This window comes from Protopterus annectens, chromosome 7.part1 (genome assembly GCF_019279795.1).
Source record: "Protopterus annectens isolate FY-2018-M chromosome 7.part1, PAN1.0, whole genome shotgun sequence".
NCBI lineage: Eukaryota > Metazoa > Chordata > Ceratodontiformes > Protopteridae > Protopterus > Protopterus annectens.
Window position 1 is genome coordinate 92,786,507 of NC_056740.1, and position 19,121 is coordinate 92,805,627.

The window sequence follows — 19,121 nt, forward strand, 5'->3', positions numbered from 1 at the left end:
GAGAAAGAACTTTGAAAGCTTTTCTACATGTTATAGTATGTTTTATTATTATTACATGTATTTTACCTTGGACGAATGCAGTCTAGGGTCCATTCAGCTGCATACCTTAGTTTCTTAACCTTGAATTATCTTCTACTCCTCCTTTCTCGCTTTCTACTTTACTAGGGAAAACTTTGCTAGAATCTCCCCATGTTCTGACTTGAGTGTGCTTCTCAGCTGATAAGTATATTTTTTGGCACTTTTTAAATGTTCAAAGTTGAATAACCCAATAACTGAATTCAGTTCAGAACACATTTTGAATAAATTGCATATATTTAAACTGTATTTGTTTTAATACTGCTACACATTCAAGAGTGCTCACTTTTAGTGCTGTTTTAGCTGCTTTTCTGTTAAAAAAAAATTCTAAGCTTGTTTCCTGCCTTTACTGTAACTAGTCTAGTCCAGATACAGATTTGTTGTATGCAGGACTGTTTGTTAGCTTCTGAGCCCCCTCAAACCTTTCTGTGTTGGAGGGAAGCCTTCTAGCTTATCAGTGGGAGTGGTAGCCTATCTACCCCAAGAGAAGTGGTTTCTGGCCTGGAAATTGTAGTTTATTGGCCATTTGGGCAGTTCTTCCATCTCTTTCAACTTTCTGGTTTACAAGCCTGTGTTTGCGCTTGTTTCCCGCCTTTCCTGTAACTAGTCTAGTCCAGCTACAGATTTGCTGTAATCAGGATTGTTTGTAAGCTTCCGAATGGTGCCAAAGTCTCCTTTTCAATTTTTCCCTTAGCTCTGCTAGTGCTCTCCTTACCTGCACTTTTACTAGCTTATTATAGTCTAGCACTAGATTTCTTGGTAGCAATTATTGTAGCACACAAAAGTGCTACCAGCACTAAACGTTCTACAAGGAAACGGCTCCAGTACTTATTATTAACCCCCATCCCTCCAGGCATGTCTGAAGGTCAGTTCCCTGTGCTTTCTCCTACTAACCTAGTGAACTTGGGCATCTCGAGTCAATGTTGCAACTGCCTCATGTACACCGACAACCCTCTCCTCTTACCACTCAACACTCAGACTTGCGAGAGATGCACTTATATATCCAAATTGGAAACCATGCACTCTCCAGCCAAGACTGGAATAGCTGTTCAAGAGGAGAAGGAACACTTGCACCACACCACATGGAACACATAGCCCTCCAGAACACACACCAGCACTGCCTTCACATAAAAACACAAAACCACACACCTACCTTCATGAAGACTCTCAAGAAAAATCTACCCAAACGGAGGCAGAAATGCACTTAACTCTCCTAAACAGTGCCACTCAGCCAAAGCCTCTAAGGCAAAACAGCATGGCCAACAATAGTCATAGGTGACTCGATAGTGAGGCACACTGATGTCGCACACACTAGGTTGAATAAGGAGAAAGTAACAGTCAACTACCTGTCAGGCGCCAGGATCCGCCACATAACACATGCACTCAGGTCTCTCAACAACAGATACAAATATGACTCTGTCATTGTACATGTAGGTGTGAATGACCTGAGACATACCTCCCTGGTTGTCTTTTGGCTTTTTCCCGGTAAGGGGTCGCCACAGCAGAACTCTGGTCTGCTAATGATTGGCAGTAGATTTTTACGAAATGCCAAGGTGCCAGCTCGCCGCCCAACCTTCAACGAAGGCACACCCATTTACGTATGCACGTCTTTCGAATGCTACCCAACAGTGGGGAGGATGTGCAGACTCCACACAGAAGGCACTCTCAAGCCGAAAATCGAACGGGAGAACCTCTTGCTGTGAGGTAACAACGCTACTGCCATACCACCGCGGCATGACTACATGAAAAGGGACAAGGAGGAGCTCTCTGATTATGTAGCCCAGGCAGGTATGACACTAGCTCTGAGCAGCATCCTACCATCACCCAGAATGATTCCACCGTACAGGCAGAAAATGACTGATTTCAACAATTTCCGAAGTTTCTGGCGTCATCTAAGGGGATTCAGTATCTGTCTGCCTGGGAAGACATGATTGACAGACATCAATGCTTTGCCAGAGATGGCCTGCATCTGTCACCCCTGGGCTTCTGGATACTGGTCAAAGCTCTTGACACCCCTATAGTGCCTTTTTTAGGAAGTGTTCCAAAGACCATATTACCATTGTAACAGCTACAAACAAATGCAATCGGAGGGTTATCTACTCATTCTAAGCATTTCTTAAAATGGAGAACATCGACATTTGTGCCGTAACAGAGACCTGGCTCAAGGCAGCAGAAAGCACCCCTGTACTACCAGGCTATAACCCATTCCACATCAGCCCCAGAACTTGGACTGGAGCTTCAAAGGCAGTGGCGTTTCCATATTCATAAAGGATACACACACCTGCAGACTAGTAGCTCAACATAATGCATCTGAGATACTTCAGGTGCAGCTAAGACAGCGATTCAGGTCGTAGCCTGCTATAGGTCCCCAACCATGTCCCAAGACTCACACTCTATGTTCCTAAGCACCCCAGAGAATATTAGGGTCCAACCTAACACACTTATACTGGGTGACTTCAACTACCCCTCCATTAACTGGAAAACTACTCATGTACCAATACACTTGCCCAAAATTTCCTGGAATTCATTAATTCCAATGCACTGGACCAGCTCGTTCTTACCCAAACTAGAGGTATCAACATCCTTGACCCGGTCATTACTAACATAGGCGACCACTGCTCTACACCAACAGTCAGCTACTCCCCTAGTTAGATCATACCACTAACTAATCACCTTGGAAATCCACATCCCTCCCATCCCACCACGCAAAGGTAACCACCATGAAAAACTTCTCCAAAGCTAACTTTGGGTTCCTAAAAACAAAGGTGGCTAACTTCGTGGCACCCATACAAATGGGGAATAGTTGCAGGACTGCTGAATTATACACCAATGCCCTGTACAGACACGTACACAAATGTATGGATCTTGCCATACCCAATAGAATCAATACACTCTCCTTCAAAAAAAAAAAAAAAAGAAGCCAATCTGGTGGTCCCCTATCATAAACAAACTCTACAACAGAAAGAGGAAACTGATGTAGAATAAGGTGAAGTCCCAAGACTGGAAAAACTCCCTTATCAGCCTCAAAAAGTTGAAATCCCTCATCAAATCCTCTAACGCTAGCTATGAAAACAGAATTGCAGCAGATAGTAAAGTCAACCACAAGGCCTCTATAGTTATGTAAAGAATCTCCATGGCAATACCCAGATTTGCTCTGAGCTACTGCACAAATGGTACCTCCTATACTGAGCCAACAGATATTGCCAATATACTGGCCAACAGATTCAGTACCAACTTTACCCCTCTCTTCCCTCCCAGTCACAATACCAGTAGATTTCCAGGCTCCCAGTATTACTGTTGCACAGGTTAAAACAGCACTGACCAAGGCCAAGAATACAGCTTCTATGGGACCTGACAATATCCCTGGCTGTGTTCTACATAAACTACAGAGTGAACTGGCACCTCACCTGTGTGCCCAGTTCAATCACAGCCTCACCTAAGGCTTTGCCCCTACCGAATGGTGAACTGCTACACAGTCATCCCTCTCCACAAAGGAGAAGTGATTACAGACCCGGGGAACTAATTGCCTCATTAGTGTGACAAGCCTGATATGCAAAGCTATGGAACGCATCATCATGGACCTAATAAAACAAGGATATAGGGAATCTCCAAACTCTGGATCCCACACAGTTTGGTTTTGTGAAGGGTAGATCATGCCTGCTCAACTTCTTTGAGTCAGTCACCAGAGCTGTGGATGAAGGCAAGGTGGATCATACAGCCTACCTTGATCTGGCCAAGACCTTTGATACCATTCCCCACTCAGGAATCATAGAAAAACTAAGCTAGGTATCAACCCCTATATCACTATGTGGGTTGCAAACTGGCTCACAGGTAGACCCCACAGTGTGAAAGTGGCTGACACCAAGTCTGACTGCTGACCAGTCACGAGTGGAGTCCCACAGGGTTTGATCCCGAGTTCTCTCCTGTTTGGTATCTACTTCTCGGAAGACCAGGCCAACACAAAGGGACTCTGGGTGACAGTTTGCAGATGGATTGCAAGTTGGGAGCTATTATTAACTCCCCAAGTGATGTTGACATCCTACAGAAAGGTCTCACTGAGACCAAGACCAATGAGTGGTGTTAGAACCATTGCCTTAACCTCAATGCCAAAAAAAAGTATCATCCTCTTTGGGGAAAAACCCAGTTGCCATGAATTACCACACTGATGGCAGTCCACTGAACACAGAAGGCATCAAAAGAGGTTGACAGGAACCTCTCTTTTGACCACCACATTGCCACTGTGGTCAAAAAGTCTTTCTATGTGGCACATCTCATTATTAAGGGTTTTGCATCCAGGAAGAAAGAGATCATGGTCTCCCTCATTAGGCCAATCAGAGTACAATGCCCCATTTGGCATGTACCCCACTAAACACCTGCAACAACTGGAGAGGCTGTAAAAGTACCTCACAAAGAGGATCCTAGGCCTTAAACATTTGTCCTATATGGAGAGACTCAAAAAATTCTAACTATTCTCTGTCTCATATCACCTACTTAGAGGTGATCTCTGGTTGACTTACAAAGCCATGTCTGATCCAACTCTGTTAGAAATGCTACATCTATGAAATCCCAATCCCTCTGCACCACACGCACCAGACACCTCAGCCTCATTACCACAATCAATAGAACATGCTGGAGGGACAGGTTCAAAACTCAGAGACTGCCCATGCTATGGAACAGACTTCCCATACATGTCAAGCAGAGTTCCTCACTGGCCCTCTTCAAGAGAAATCTTGATGAGCGGATGGGAAATAGAAAATTCTCCCCAGGGATCACTCCAGTGGCTTTACTTGACAGAGGCAGTGGGAATTAAAGTCGGGTGGCACGATGCCAGGGTAATCCTATCGGCTAGGCTTGTAAAGGATCCAGGGCTATTAGCCTAGTACACACCTAAGAACCTACAAACAGCTTTTTTTTTTTTTTTTATTTCCAGAGCAGAGTAAAAACAAAAAGATAAATTTAAGACAACAATGATGATCAAAAGGCAAATCATTTAAGCTACTTTACTTAAGTTTCATTCACAGTCACTGCATTCATACCAAGAACTCCAATCATATTTTAAAAGACACACGGAATCCTGCTCTATGGCTAGTAACATGCATGTTTCAAGTATCCCCCAGCTACTTTGCTTTTTTGTAATTATTATAAAATCTGCTGTTAAGGTATGGAAATGAAACTAGCGAGATTTCTAAATTAACACATCTGGACTCTTTCAAAAAAGACAATTCAGTCAGAATTTTTATATTAAATACTCTTGCATTTGGATCTCTCTGTATTTAAATTGGTATTATCTTGACCACAAAGTCAGGAGTCGTGCTACACAAACAAATGGTCATCCCAAACCATCTACTGTAAAAATTAGCTATTACACTTTTGAACAAGCTGTTCAAAAGGGTTTCTCTTCAGAATTTGACATTCCAAGCAATAAAAGCCCTCCAGAATGATGAAGCTTGACATACAGACCTTGCATCCAATACCAGAACACAGGAGCTTCAGAGGGTGATATTTCTACAGCATTTCCTCTATTTTTGATCCAAGTTCCTTCACAGCAAAGTGAATGTGATAAGTAACTTCACAATAAGGAATGGACAATAAATGCTCCTATATGCAACTCCTCCAAATTCATGAAGTCTATTATTAAATAGAAAAAAAGAGTCAGGGCAGACATAATTCTAATTAGATATCTTTGCCCTATATTATTCTAGGTCACTTTCCTCTTCTTAAAAATCTTCTGACTCAAGATTCCATCTCTTAGTCTGACAACATAGTTCTCAGGTCAATTCCAGCTAGTTAAATTTTCACATGAAGCGACATCCAACACAAAGAAGAGGCTTAGCAATAGAATCATATTTGTCTAAAGAATGCCATTTGTACTTGTTGTTCAAAAAAGTGGTATATGTCAATTAAAGAATACATTTTTCATACATTTCAATACCCATTGCTTTCTCTTAATTCATGATGTATGTTACTGCCCAGATATACTTTCCAGGTAGAATGCTCAATGATTCTAGTTGTGTACAAGTTAAAATAAATGACTGCTCAGTTTTGTAGCTTTAGTCATATGCTGTTCAATCTCCATCGGTCTGCATGACGTCATCTACCTGCTATAGCAGTAGTGACAAGACTGAAAGAAAGTAGTTTTAAATAACACAAGAACATTATCTGAATAATCGCATAAAATAGGAAAATGCATTGTAGACATTTATTTTACACTCAATGGCTACTCTGCATCCAACACATAGTGAATTGCAAGACACCGTCCCACCTCCTCTTACCCATGATGCAATGTAAATGCATCTCAAAATTCAAATCATTCCCTTTTCCATTCAGAAAATTTCTAATCCAACCCCTGTAATGTTGTGTTTTCTATGGGGAAATTGGGATAATGTCTGGATTTATACCAAGTCATTATTTAGATAAAATTACCTCATGGGAGCTATTAACTTGTTTAATTCAAAATTACTGACAGCAAGTTTATTATTTCACAGGACAAGCTTGACACTTCAGTCAAATCAACAAGTCCTACTATTACAACCACAGTCAATGTGAATGGAGGGGGGGGGGGGGATCAGTAAGAATAGTTTTGAAATTCAATTCATCCTCAAGTCTTGGGGAATACCTTCACGTGGCAGACCTATTTTTTTTAAACAAAATCTCACCATAACTGGAAGAAAACCTGGTGTATAGGTCCCAGAAAAAATCCTGGTGTATGCACTGGACAAAAACAAGCAGTGCAAAATCCTCAGGACATGAAAATGTTACTACCACAAGGTTAGACCAGATACTGGGTGCCCCCTCCTTGTGGAAGAAGCAAGAAGGAATCCACAGGGCTAACAGGCAAAGAAAGAAGAACAGTGATGATAGAGTAGACCTAGGATAAGAAAGAAATTGTGAATAATTACTATTAAGCAAGAAACCCAGAACTTCTTGATAGAGGATATTTAGAAAGATTATGAGAGAAATTAGAGAAAATAAAAATACTTGGGGAGGGGGAATCTGTCAAATAGCTACTAATAAAACTTTATATTCCTTAATGCAAAAAATGGAAATGAAAAAAACAAAAGGTTTTTGAAAGGTACAAGACGATATTGGAGATGATGCCATTTTTTTATGCAAAAGGAGAAAAGCCACCTAAAAATCAATACAAAAAAGTACAGCACCAATTGGAGAGAAATACAAGCAAAGGGCCCCAGATATGGAAAACTTCACAATACAAAAATAACATTGCAATGGGGGAAAATGTAGAAAAAAACAATTATTGAAGTAGAAATGAAATACAGATTGAAGTGATGGACCACCTGTGAAAAGGTTTAGTGTGGAATCTCTGGCACTGACAGTGTAAAACATGATGGTCTAGAAGGTCCTCAAAGCAGCCGCAGTTACATCTGAAGATGATTTATTATAAGGTGAGGTTTTGGGGCCTTCCTGTAAGAGACTTGCATGAAACTCCATTAGAAAATTGATAGCAAGGGAAGGTACAGAAGCAGTGCTGGCTGCGACACAGGTTATGTTGCAATGTGATGGGCCAATGGGTCCCCAAATGGAGAAATAGTAGATTAAGCAGGATCTATCTGAAGAGGATGTCACAGAGAGGTTCTGGAACCTTTTTGTAGAAGATTTTCAGGAATAGAGTGCAAAGATGCTCTCATTCCAGAAGATGATGATCTACAGGAAGATTGCATAAGATAAACAAGACCCAAGATATTAGAGGACTAGTAAAACAGATTAAACACAGTACTCAGAACTTTTAATAGAAATTCATGTGATGCAAAATAAATTGCATGAAACAGAGAAAAAGCAAAGAAAAAAAAGTGTCTTTGCTAGAATACAAAAAGGGAAAATAAAAGGTATATTTTGGAAATTTATGAAGTTCCTGTTGAACATAAAGATGGCGAGTGACTAGATTAAACAGTAACATGCTCCAATGTAGAGGACATGGAATAGGATGAAGAAACATCCTGAGAAATGAAGACAAAATTAAAAAAAAAACCCAAGTGGAAAAACTCAGACTCAAATGTATCGCCTAACTTCTGGCCCAAGGTATTAGCATCCTTCAGCAAACAAGACATTAGCAGAATAGACAACAGTGAAAAAAAAAAGATAATAAACAGTTCTTTCCTAAGGTTTTTTTGTTAGCAGGTTAAGTGTTTTTGCCCTGTCACTTTTCAAAGTTGTCTGTTTGCTTAGTTGTTTTTACTACATTAATCATCTTTACACAGAGGTTTATCCCCAAGAAGGAATTACTTCTATGCACATCCCAAATAGACCAACCTGGTTAATAGGAAAAATGGCAAAAACATTGTTTGTGCAATGCTTTTAACTGCCATTTCAAATTTCTTTAAAATAAATAGCATGACATAGACTATCAAAAAACACAATCAAGAATAAATCAGTACACAGCGATTCAAGAATAAATCAGTACACAGTGCTACAGTGGATATAAAAAGTTTACACACCCCTGTTAAAATGCCAGGTTTTTGTGATATAAAAAAATGAGACCAACCACAATAAATTATTTCAAAAAAATTTTCCCATCTTTAATGTGACCTATAACCTGTACAATTCAATTGAAAAACAAAACAAATCTGTTAGGGAAAAAAATAAAAAATTTAAAAAAGTACAATATGCTGGTTGACTAAGTGTGCACATACTTTGAAGCACCTTTTGATTTAATTACAACAGTCAGTCTTCTTGGGTAGGAGTCAGCATGGCACATCTTGCCAATATTTGCCCACTCTTCCTTGCCAAAGCATTCCAAATCTGTCAGATTGCGACAGCATCTCTTGCGCACAGCCCTCTTCAGGTCACCCCACAGATTTTATATTAGATTTAGGTCTGAGCTCTGGCTGGGCCATTCCAAAACTTTAAATTTTCTTCTGGTGAAGCCATTCTTTTGTTGACTTGATTTGGATGTATGCTTGGGGTCACTGTCATATTGAAAGGTGAAATTCCTCTTCAGCTTTCTAGCAGACGCCTGAAGATTTTGGGCCAAAAGTGACTGGTATTTGGAATTTCCCTCCACCTTGACTAGAGCCCCAGTTCCAGCTGAAGAAAAGCAACCCCAAAGCATGATACTGCCACCACCCATGCTTCACCATGGGGATGGTGTTCTTTTGGTGATGCGAAGTGTTGATTTTGCGCCAAACGTACCTTTTGGATTTTGGCCAAACAGTTAAACCTTGGTCTCAGACCATAACACGTTTTTCCACATGCTTTTGGGAAACTTGATGTATTGTTTTGGAAATGTTAGCCAGGCCTTACTTCAGGTCACAAAAACACTACTAAATGGGACAACAAAAAATATAAAAGTAGACAAACACACAGACACAGGTCTAATCACTTCAGTTGAGTAACCTGTATGTTAAATATTGCACTTATAAACTTACAGAATGTGTGTTAGCATGCATTTTCTGAAGGATATGCAGTGTACAACTCAAATGCGTATAACTTGGTGACTTCAATCTTCAGTAATTTGCTAGAAGTTACCAAATTTTACGAGAAATGAAATTAATCTGGACATTCTATGAAATCTGGACAACTGAGAGGTATGGTCACCATGCACATGTCAAGAACCATATGCAGTTTTCAAACAAAATAGCAGTTTTTTTGTAGGAGGGCAAGTGCCTCCCACACCCTCGGCTAATTATATATTCACTAACTCTGGGATTTCACAACCCTCAGGGAAAAGGAAAGTACCCTACCTTGGGACTGTTACACCTGTTGACCATCTATATATAAAATTGACCGACAAAATGCTGTTGGTTATATAGATGTTGACAAACCTGCATTTAGACCAAATGTAGGCACCCACGTGCACACACGCCCAGACACACACACCTTTATACAAGCTTTAAACTTTGTTTGCTTTTCCTGCTGACAGGCAATTATATGGTAATACAAATATAAACTGTTATTCTTAGAAGCAGCAAATATAAGCAATTATTAACATACAGAAATAGTCACATAACCCAGAGTTTCATAAAATCCCAGATAATGTTTTTTTTTTTTTTTGAAAATTACAGTCTTCTCATTTTTTAGGTTACATATTTCTCTCATGCTTGAAAATAAATAATGTAGCCTGGTTATTTTAAAAGTCTAATTATAGATTCCCACCCATGTTTATTCACTAGGCATTTCAAAGTGCTTGCTGTTGTTCAAAGACAGAAAAGAGCCAGAAAGAAACTACTCCCTTTCTCATTAGTGATTACAGGTTCTCCTGTGAAATGAGGTGTGTCATCTGTTACTTGACTCACCAGATTTTTGAGTCAAACAGAGAAGGCAATACATTGCTAACAGACAAGTGTTGCTGAAACATGAAACACAACTTGCAACACATGAATATTTAAATAAAATCCCATTTCTTGCTAAGAAATAACACTAGGAAAGAAACCTCAGCATTCTTGGCTAGGACCACTTCATTTCATTTGCTTATAAACTACCACAGTCCACAACAAATAACAGCTCAGAGTCTCCGTCATAAAAATAACAAAATGCTGGAATTACCATTTTAGAATGCATATGATAACAGCTCAGAGTCTGCATCATAAAAATAACAAAATGCTGGAATTACCATTTTAGAATGCATATGATTTTAAGGTACAGAATATAGATATGAACAGCAAATCAAAACGGATGCAATTTCATAAAGCAAACCAAGCAAGGCATAAAAAAAATATCTTGCACACAGAAAGACAATTAAGAAGAATTCTATAGTGCTACAAGTACAAATACAGATGCAGGTAAAAAGAAAAAAAGAAAACATCACTCCAATAAAAAAAATAAATTTTGTAAAGATGGTTGGCTTGTTAAACAACCAACCATCTTTAAAAAATAGCTGTATGTAAAACATACAGCTACTGGCGCATTTTAGTACATGCATGCATTCTCAGAATAGGCTGTTTGAGTGTGTGCCTAGGCATGTTTGCATTGCTCCAGACTATGTGTGAATGGCTTTGTCTGGCCTTAACAATCACTGCACTCATCATACATCTCTCAGCAGTCCAGATTGGTCTCATCTTTGGTCTATTCCTCATAAAGTCACTAAATGACATACTTCATAGGAAATACATGCCAACACAAAAGCTGCTATTCTAGCAGCTTTATATAGCATATAGGAGCAATATATAAAATCTGCCCCCTGACTTTGGGCCTCTCTCTTCCCATTATTCTTTTGTTTGTCCAGATTTCTTATACTTAAAAGTTGAGGTGTGATGCTCATGCTGGAATGTTTTCTCAGACTTTGAATTTTTTGCTCAACCCTGAATTTGCCTAGAGCAACCAATACTATCTACAAAGATCCATCTTGATGACAAAATGCAGCTAAACAAGTCGGTGTGCTGAGGCTCAACATCTCTTATATCTTGTCTGCCCACAAGATGTCAAAATACACACTGCTCTGGTAAGATAACTTCTGAGAAATAGACACTGTTTTAGCAACTATACAAGATCTGAAATCTGACAGAAATATCCTTAGAAATTATCCAGATCAAAGCACTATAATCTCACTTTTTCTACTATATAATAGACACATTGGCATTATACTCATACCAGGCAGTGTTATAACAAACCTGCCTGCTACCTGTGACTAGCAAGTACACATAAATAGCCACAAGTGTAAGGTACATTGAGGCAGGACCATAGTGGCCAGAAAGCATCATAAAAGCAGGGAAAACGCAATCACACCTACATACACACAGATGCAAAAGTTACTACTGCAACATAGTGTGCTAGCCAAGCCAGTTACAGTAAGACAGCCAACACTGAATGTTGTCACATTTCATCCTTTTCAAAACTATACAGGTTTACTGGTCAATCAGGTAACTTACAAAAGACAAGTCTGCATAAACAAACAACTGACAATGTCAATATACTTCACTCTCGTTAATTCCTACCACCCTCCCCATGGATTCATAATAAGAATTTCTAAATCCATTGTTTCAAGTTTAAGTTAGCAAAAATGGTTCCATACAAGTATTCTGTTTCATTAAAGAAAACAAATGTTTCACACGAGGCCAGTAACTCTTGGCACTGGAAAGCATTGTCTGATACACAAATATCATACAAACTGATTTTCAGTACTGCCAACAACAAGGAAAACGTTAGAAACGTAGCTATATACAACGGTCATACCAGCATGAAAGACTATCAGTTTAACGAGTGACAGATATATGCAAGGTTAAACAAAATTAAGCTTTATAGAAAAGAATACAAAACTGCTGATTATGCGGTAGTCTGTTAAGGACAGGTAGTGCAACTGTCATACCAGCATAATAGACTATCAGTTTAACGAGTGACAGATATATGCAAGGTTAAACAAAAATAAGCTTTATAGAAAATAATACGGCACTGCTGAATGATTATCCGGTAGTTTGTTAGACAGGTAGTGCATTTGTAAGACGTCCATCACCAACAGTTCTCTAGAGCCTTCCCTTTTTTTACCAGAAAGCTTGCACCTGCTGTACCCTCCCAAAGCAGTGTCATGATTTGTCAGCTCCACCCAACCCAGCCCTGCCTGACCTAGCAAAGACCAGGTAACAACGCTTGTTCTTCCTCCATTAAGAAAGAGTGTATGAAGGCTCACCTAATGCTCATGTCGGTTTCACCAAATTGTTACACTGCTTTATGCCAACTCTTACCTTAACAACTCTTAACATACTGCATTTCTTACACACTGTAAGACTTGCGGGCACCATGCAACAGAATATGAAATCATATTTAACAGAATGACAATGCCTTTCAGAAGGATCTGTCAACGATTATACAGGTTAAATACAATTACATCCCACACAATATGTTCATCCTCGTTTTGTACAACACGAAGAACTAACCATCGGCGATGGACAAAAGCAGGATGGGCAGCACAATTCACGGATCAACATCAAATGCATTAGTAGCACAAGTCTTAATAGCCTTCTTAATACTGCTTCACATCCAACAGTTTAACTCAGTGGGTTAAAGTACTTTCATATCCCCTCCGATGGTTATACCAGGCTAAAAGTCTCGAATGAAGTTAACCTTTTCCATCCTGGTACATCACAACTTACAGTCACCACTTCATCTCGGTAGCTCAATATACTTCTATATCCAAGAACCCCCACCCGAACAAAAACTATGCATTACCAACCTAAAAGTCCGATCTGCTCAAATGTTCCTTCTCCATCCTGCATCACATCACAGCGTTCATCATTCACAGGTATACACACAGGATTACTGTAATCTCCAGCATATATACAATTTAAGCATCTTTTGCATCCAGGATAACATTACTTTCCTTTGTGAAGTAAACACAAAATTCTGGTTGTAAAACATCTATTTTTTTTTTCTGCAGCATGCTCAAGTTTGTCTGTTTCCTGTAAACAGAACCAGCATTCTGGGCTGCTACTTTGTAACTCATTCAAACTTACCATTGTGTGTTAGCCCTATCTGCGGTGCTGCAACAACAAACAGCTTAAAGTTACTACGTCTACACGGCAGAGATGGGTGCTGCAGTGCTTCTCCAGGAATATTTTGGAAATAAATGACAAAAATAGCATTCCATTAGCGATGACCTGGCCGCCGTGATGGAGCCCACAGCAGCCTTCTTCGGTTCACTCGGCTACTGATGACACGAAGTCTGTTTTTGTAACTGTTTCCAGAGCCGCCTGTTGATCTATTTCACAGACGCTGCATCCAGACAGTTTACACTGTAGCCAGTGCCAAATTCCAGCCACACTTTCCATAAATGGGAAATTCGGCTATGTCCCAGCCAATCAGATGCTTATTTCCACACCCTCTCTCCAAAGGGAAATCCCACTACAATGACTTAATGAAAACCACAGCAACTAAGGTGGAGCTGTGCTATATTCTGGGAGTTGTAGTTTTTCTTCCTGTTTCAGGACTCTGGAAAGGCACGCGACATGCAACTTGGATGTCATGTAGTTTAACATCATACCTCTCAACCTCTTACAGTAAGAAATCTGGACAAGGACAAAGCCATACATAAAAGTGGGACAAAGGACAAAAAATAAGGACAGTTTTAAAATATTACTTTTACAAACTTAAAAAGTTGATAGAATTACAGGTTTTGCATTAGCATGAATTTTATGAAGGCTTTGAAGTCTGAAACTCAAATGCCTGTCATTATTTTCTAACTTCAATATTTAATAATTTGCCACTAATTTGCCAGAAAAATCACAATTTTCTGAAAAACGGACCAAAATATGAGGCAAAAATCTGGACATTCTGCGAAAATCTGTACAGTTGAGAGGTGGCATGTGTATCATTGATTACCCTCACCCTATAAGTGCAAAAAAAAATCTGGACAAAGCCAAAAATAATGGTGGGGGAAAGACACAAAATTAGAGCCAGATTTTAAGTATTGCTTTTATAAACTTAGGAAGGTTCTAGATTAAAATTTAGCATGCATTTTCTCAAGGATTTGAACATTAGCTGTAGATGATTACCACTGCTGAAGTGACACCCTGAATCCATGTGAAAAAATGGGAAAAGGGGTTGTGGATGGATAAAGGCTGAAACTCAAATGTCTGTCATTATTTAATAACTTCAGCCCTCGAGGATTGTCAGAGAAGGACACAGTATAAGGAACTGACCACCTCAACAGAGACAGCCACCAAGAGCCAATGTTTACACTGCTGGGTGCTTAGCCCTTTTATGAAAAAGGAAGTCCTTCCAAAGTCATTTATAATTTAAAAAAAAAAAATCCCCATGAGTTTTCAGATGTTATAGAAAAATTTACAGCATAACTTTCTTTAGAGAGCGTGTGAATCACAGTTCAAAGCACAGAGCCATTGAGTTCCACAATGTCCAGTAGTTCAAGAACTTACCAGTAGCCAATCTGTACAGTACTTAGATAACAGTAAAGTCTGAGCCTTCCCTTTGCCCCATCATGCAGTAATCTTGGAAAATTATTGCAATAACCCTGTGTTTGCAGGGATGGACCCACTGGAAGGGAGTGTGGGAGGCTTACTTTTCAAAGAAACAAAACCTTTCACTGAAAGTTATCCTATAAATTTTGCTCAGTTTGTGATGGCATCTATTAACCTGTCATTCACTGAACTGTTGAGGATCCCACATACCAAGTACCACTCACAGCAAGGAAACCAGCGCATGAATAATCAGTACCTGAGCTTTACATAATGTACAATGGTGTAAATAACATCATTTGATTTATATTGCTAATTATATGTGTTGCAACTAGGAAAAACAGTTTGTGGTATAAACTATCTGGTCTGCCCCGTGAGCATCCCTGAAGTAGGCTCAAGGTGATGCCTGTAGCTTGCACCACCAGCTATTGTCTTTCTTTTGGCAGCAGCTCAGCATTGCTATTGTGCAGGGTATAACCATTCCTAGCCAGCAACCTAATGTAAGGTGTTTAGACATATGGTATTTAAGTCAATTGAACTGTTTCACAAGTTTAAGCCTATCTTATATATGAACATATTGTCTTTTTCTGTGGTTATCATCTTTCACAGTTTTCTATTTAGAGTAATATGTGTGGGACTGTAGAGATTAAATTGTGTTCACATTATGCTTGTTGGACTCATCAATTTTGGACTCTCATTAATGATTAGTTTTCTTTAATATTTTAATTTTTGGTTTATTCCTCTTTCTGCTTCAGTTCCCTGTATTTTCCACTGGTGCTTTGTTCTTTGGATGCTGTCTGTTGACAGAGTATTTTTTGTGGGAGTGGTGGCAATTCCTTTGTCTCATTCATTTGTTATTTTGGCTTCCCTGTCTTTTTTTTTTGTAACAGAGTTTCAGGTTTTAACCCATTTTGACTGTATTTTTATGAGTATTAGTTTTTTTTTACTCTAGTTCAGTTGCTGGCATACATGGTCCACCTTATGCCATGTAGATACCCTGTAACTGTTTTTTTTTAAGGAAGGATCATCGATTTTAATTATGCTCTCTTGACTGGATTTGCTCATCATGGAAATTTCCCTTCATTTAGTAGTAACAGTTTCTTCAAGTTTTCAAATTTTCAAGTAATCCCTTCTCCTGTTAAAAACAACCAAACAATTTGATATTATATTGAATTTAGTAAATATGTTTAAAAAAACATTAATTTACAAGTCATGCTTGTCATTTGTTCTTGCCTTTTTTCACAGATATGCAAACATTATTGTATAGTTATACCTATACATATAATTAGAGAGCAAAGAATACTAGTTATTTGAACAATTATTTTCTCTCAATTTCAACATGTTATGCTTAATAAATAATAAATAAAATGATAAATACACTTTTATTAAATATTTATACTATAGTTTCATTTAAGATAAACATTCCTTCAATTCTGCAGTTATTACTCCCTGCCTCCTCCCTTTTTTGTCTAACTAGATAGTGTTGTCCTCTGTGTAGACCATTTTCTAAAAGTTACTTTACTTCCAAAGCTGTATCTGCTCCTTCTGCTGATCTGGTTGAATGGTATGTTTTTTGGCTTAAGGTGCAAATGGTCTCTTGTTCAATTTATTGTGGAGTTTAAAGTTTTTATTTTGCAGTTTCATTTTCTTAGTGTATAACTATCAGCAGTTTTGTTATGTTTGCAGTGGCCAGTTATTTTATGGCAGTTGTATTAATTATATTTGCAGCATTTTCACAAGTTTTTATTGTATGGAATTTAATTAATTTGATTTAAGTTACAAAAAGCAATATTTAGCATTCATACTAGTATTTACCTCAGTTATTTAATCATCATTCATTATTTAGTTAAATAAAATATAAAATTCAAAAAATGTACATAATCTCCCCCACATTTTGTTTTCATATATTCCAAATCTTTGGTGTTTAATATATTGGTTCACTATCACAATAATCAAGCCCACAGTTTTGAAGCCCAAAAGCCTGAGACAATAACATGGAAAGACCAAAATGCTGGAGACCATAATGTCTGAAAATTTCAAATACAGAATCCCCAACCAGTGTGAATTCAGGAACAAGTACTAATGTAGGTCCAGAAGAGGAGTGGACCCAGGAATGAATTCTAACATGGGTCCTGCAGGGTCAAGTCAAGGAACTCATTGTTGTCTTCAGCATTTTGGTATTTTGCTGAATGGTATGATAATACATTTTTTTACATGTAACGTAAGGCCATGACTTTGCCAGAAGCCATTTGTTGCTGTGAGGCTCTCTTGAAGTATGTTAACATCATTTGGGGAGTCAATTTGGGGTGGGAAGTTGGCATAATGGTTAAGATGTTTACCTTGCAGACACAAGGTACAGGGTTTGATTCTCACATGGGGTAACTGCTTAGGCTTAAAATGGCCCACAAGGGCAGTTAGCCTAGAACTAACCTATGAACCCAACTTACAGTTGTATGCACACTTGGTCAGCCACAGTCCTTTTGTCTTTGCCTGGACCTCTGAGAAATAGATCCCAAGCAATAGGGGTCCCAGGACAGATCCCTGGGGGACACCACTAGTGACAGGTCTGCTATCTGAGGTAGTGATACCTATTTTGATCTTGTGGGTCATATCAGTGAGCCAGTTGGCCACCCACCTGATAAGATAGGGATTTATACCAAGTTCTGTTAGCTTTTCGATGATGCCCGAGTGGGGGGATTGTGTCAAAGGCTTTGGCCAAGTCAAGGTAAGCTGTGTGCACTGACCTTCCCTCTTCCAGTGCCTTGGTGACAATCTCAAAAAAGTCAACCAGGTTCAACAGACAAGATCTGCCCTTGATAAATCCGAACTGCTTGGGGTCAAGTGTTTGGAGATTGCCTTTGTCCTTATTTTTTTTTTTTTTGCTCAAATAATTTTTATTTGTTTTTAAAGAAAACAGTAAATTAGATTACAATTCAATAATAATGAGTAGAACAATGACATTATTTACAATATTTATAAGTGGCCCAAAGAAGAGAAAAAAAATAAATAAAAATTCAAAGAAGAAAAAAGAATATTCAGTAAATGCATTATTATCTCTTATTTTTTCACAAATCAACAAAAGTCTATGACTCTTTGAATTCATATGATGGAGATTGTATCCATTTGTGATGTTTCAATGAGTGTAAGTATTTTATTCCAAGGGTTATCTGTCCACTTTCTGGGAAAAATTCTTTCTTCCTTGACTTTTATCTCCTTTTGCGCAGTTTCTTTCAGTAGGGACAAAAAGTCTTCAAAATATGGAAGGGTTGTGGATTTCCATTTCCTTGTGATACACTTTCTGGCTACAGCCAAAATAGTCCATAAAAGATATTGATCTTTTCTGTTCATAACTACTGTTTCATTTACATTCAGGAAAATTAGTGATTTTGTCAAGACAAATGAATCATTATAAATGGCTTGGAGAAATTTACCAATTTCATCCCAATATATTTTAATACAATCATAAAACATATGTATCCAATCTGCTTCATAACTTAAAGAGCATCTCCAACAAATAACATTTTGTGTAGAGTTGAATTTAACTACTTTGCTTGGAGTGTAAAAGGCTCTATACAAAAATTTCCAGGTGAACATTCTCCATGTTTGGACATTAGAAGTTTGTTTGATGGAGTATAATAAGTTGTTTTTACAATCATTTGAAAGATTTGTTGTTAAACATTTAGTTATAAAATTCCAAGTGTTTTGATCAGTTTTGATTTTGTAAACTATTAGAATTTTATATAATTTGGAAGTTGAATTTGGCCTATTATAATTGTTATAAATCAATTCATAAATATAGTTTATGAATTTTGGTTTAGTTTTAAAGGGTGAATCATTAATAATTTTGCATAAATCTTTAGAATAAAGTAAAATTTTTTGGAGACTTGACCAGTCCATATTTGTTATATCAAATTCATTTATAATTTGATGACTACTTGATACTTTAAGATTGGTTATACATTGGATCCAGCATATAAAGTTGTTGGATTCCCAATTAATGAATGTGCTATCATGAATTTTCTGTTAAAATTTTTTTTGAAATATTAAATGGCAATAATAATTCAAACCATAGTTTTATGTCAGGATTGGAATTTATAAAAGTTCTGAATAAATTATAGATATAATTTAAGTATGTTAGATTGGTGGGTTTTGATGTGTTATTTTGAATATTAATACATAATATGTGCC

The 19,121-nt window shown here is 38.1% G+C and overlaps 1 protein-coding gene across 2 annotated transcripts in view; it reads right to left on the reverse strand.

Annotated features, from left to right (window-relative positions):
* The window catches only part of MYO1E (myosin IE), a 1,655,775-nt gene extending 1,642,019 nt beyond the window's left edge, over positions 1-13,756 (reverse strand). For both annotated transcript variants that reach the window (XM_044078573.1, XM_044078572.1), the window contains exon 1: positions 13,476-13,756. In XM_044078573.1, the coding sequence (XP_043934508.1) occupies positions 13,476-13,478 (3 nt within the window). In that variant the 5' untranslated portion in view covers positions 13,479-13,756. The remainder of the gene's footprint in view (positions 1-13,475) is intronic.
* Between the last annotated feature and the right edge of the window lie 5,365 nt (positions 13,757-19,121).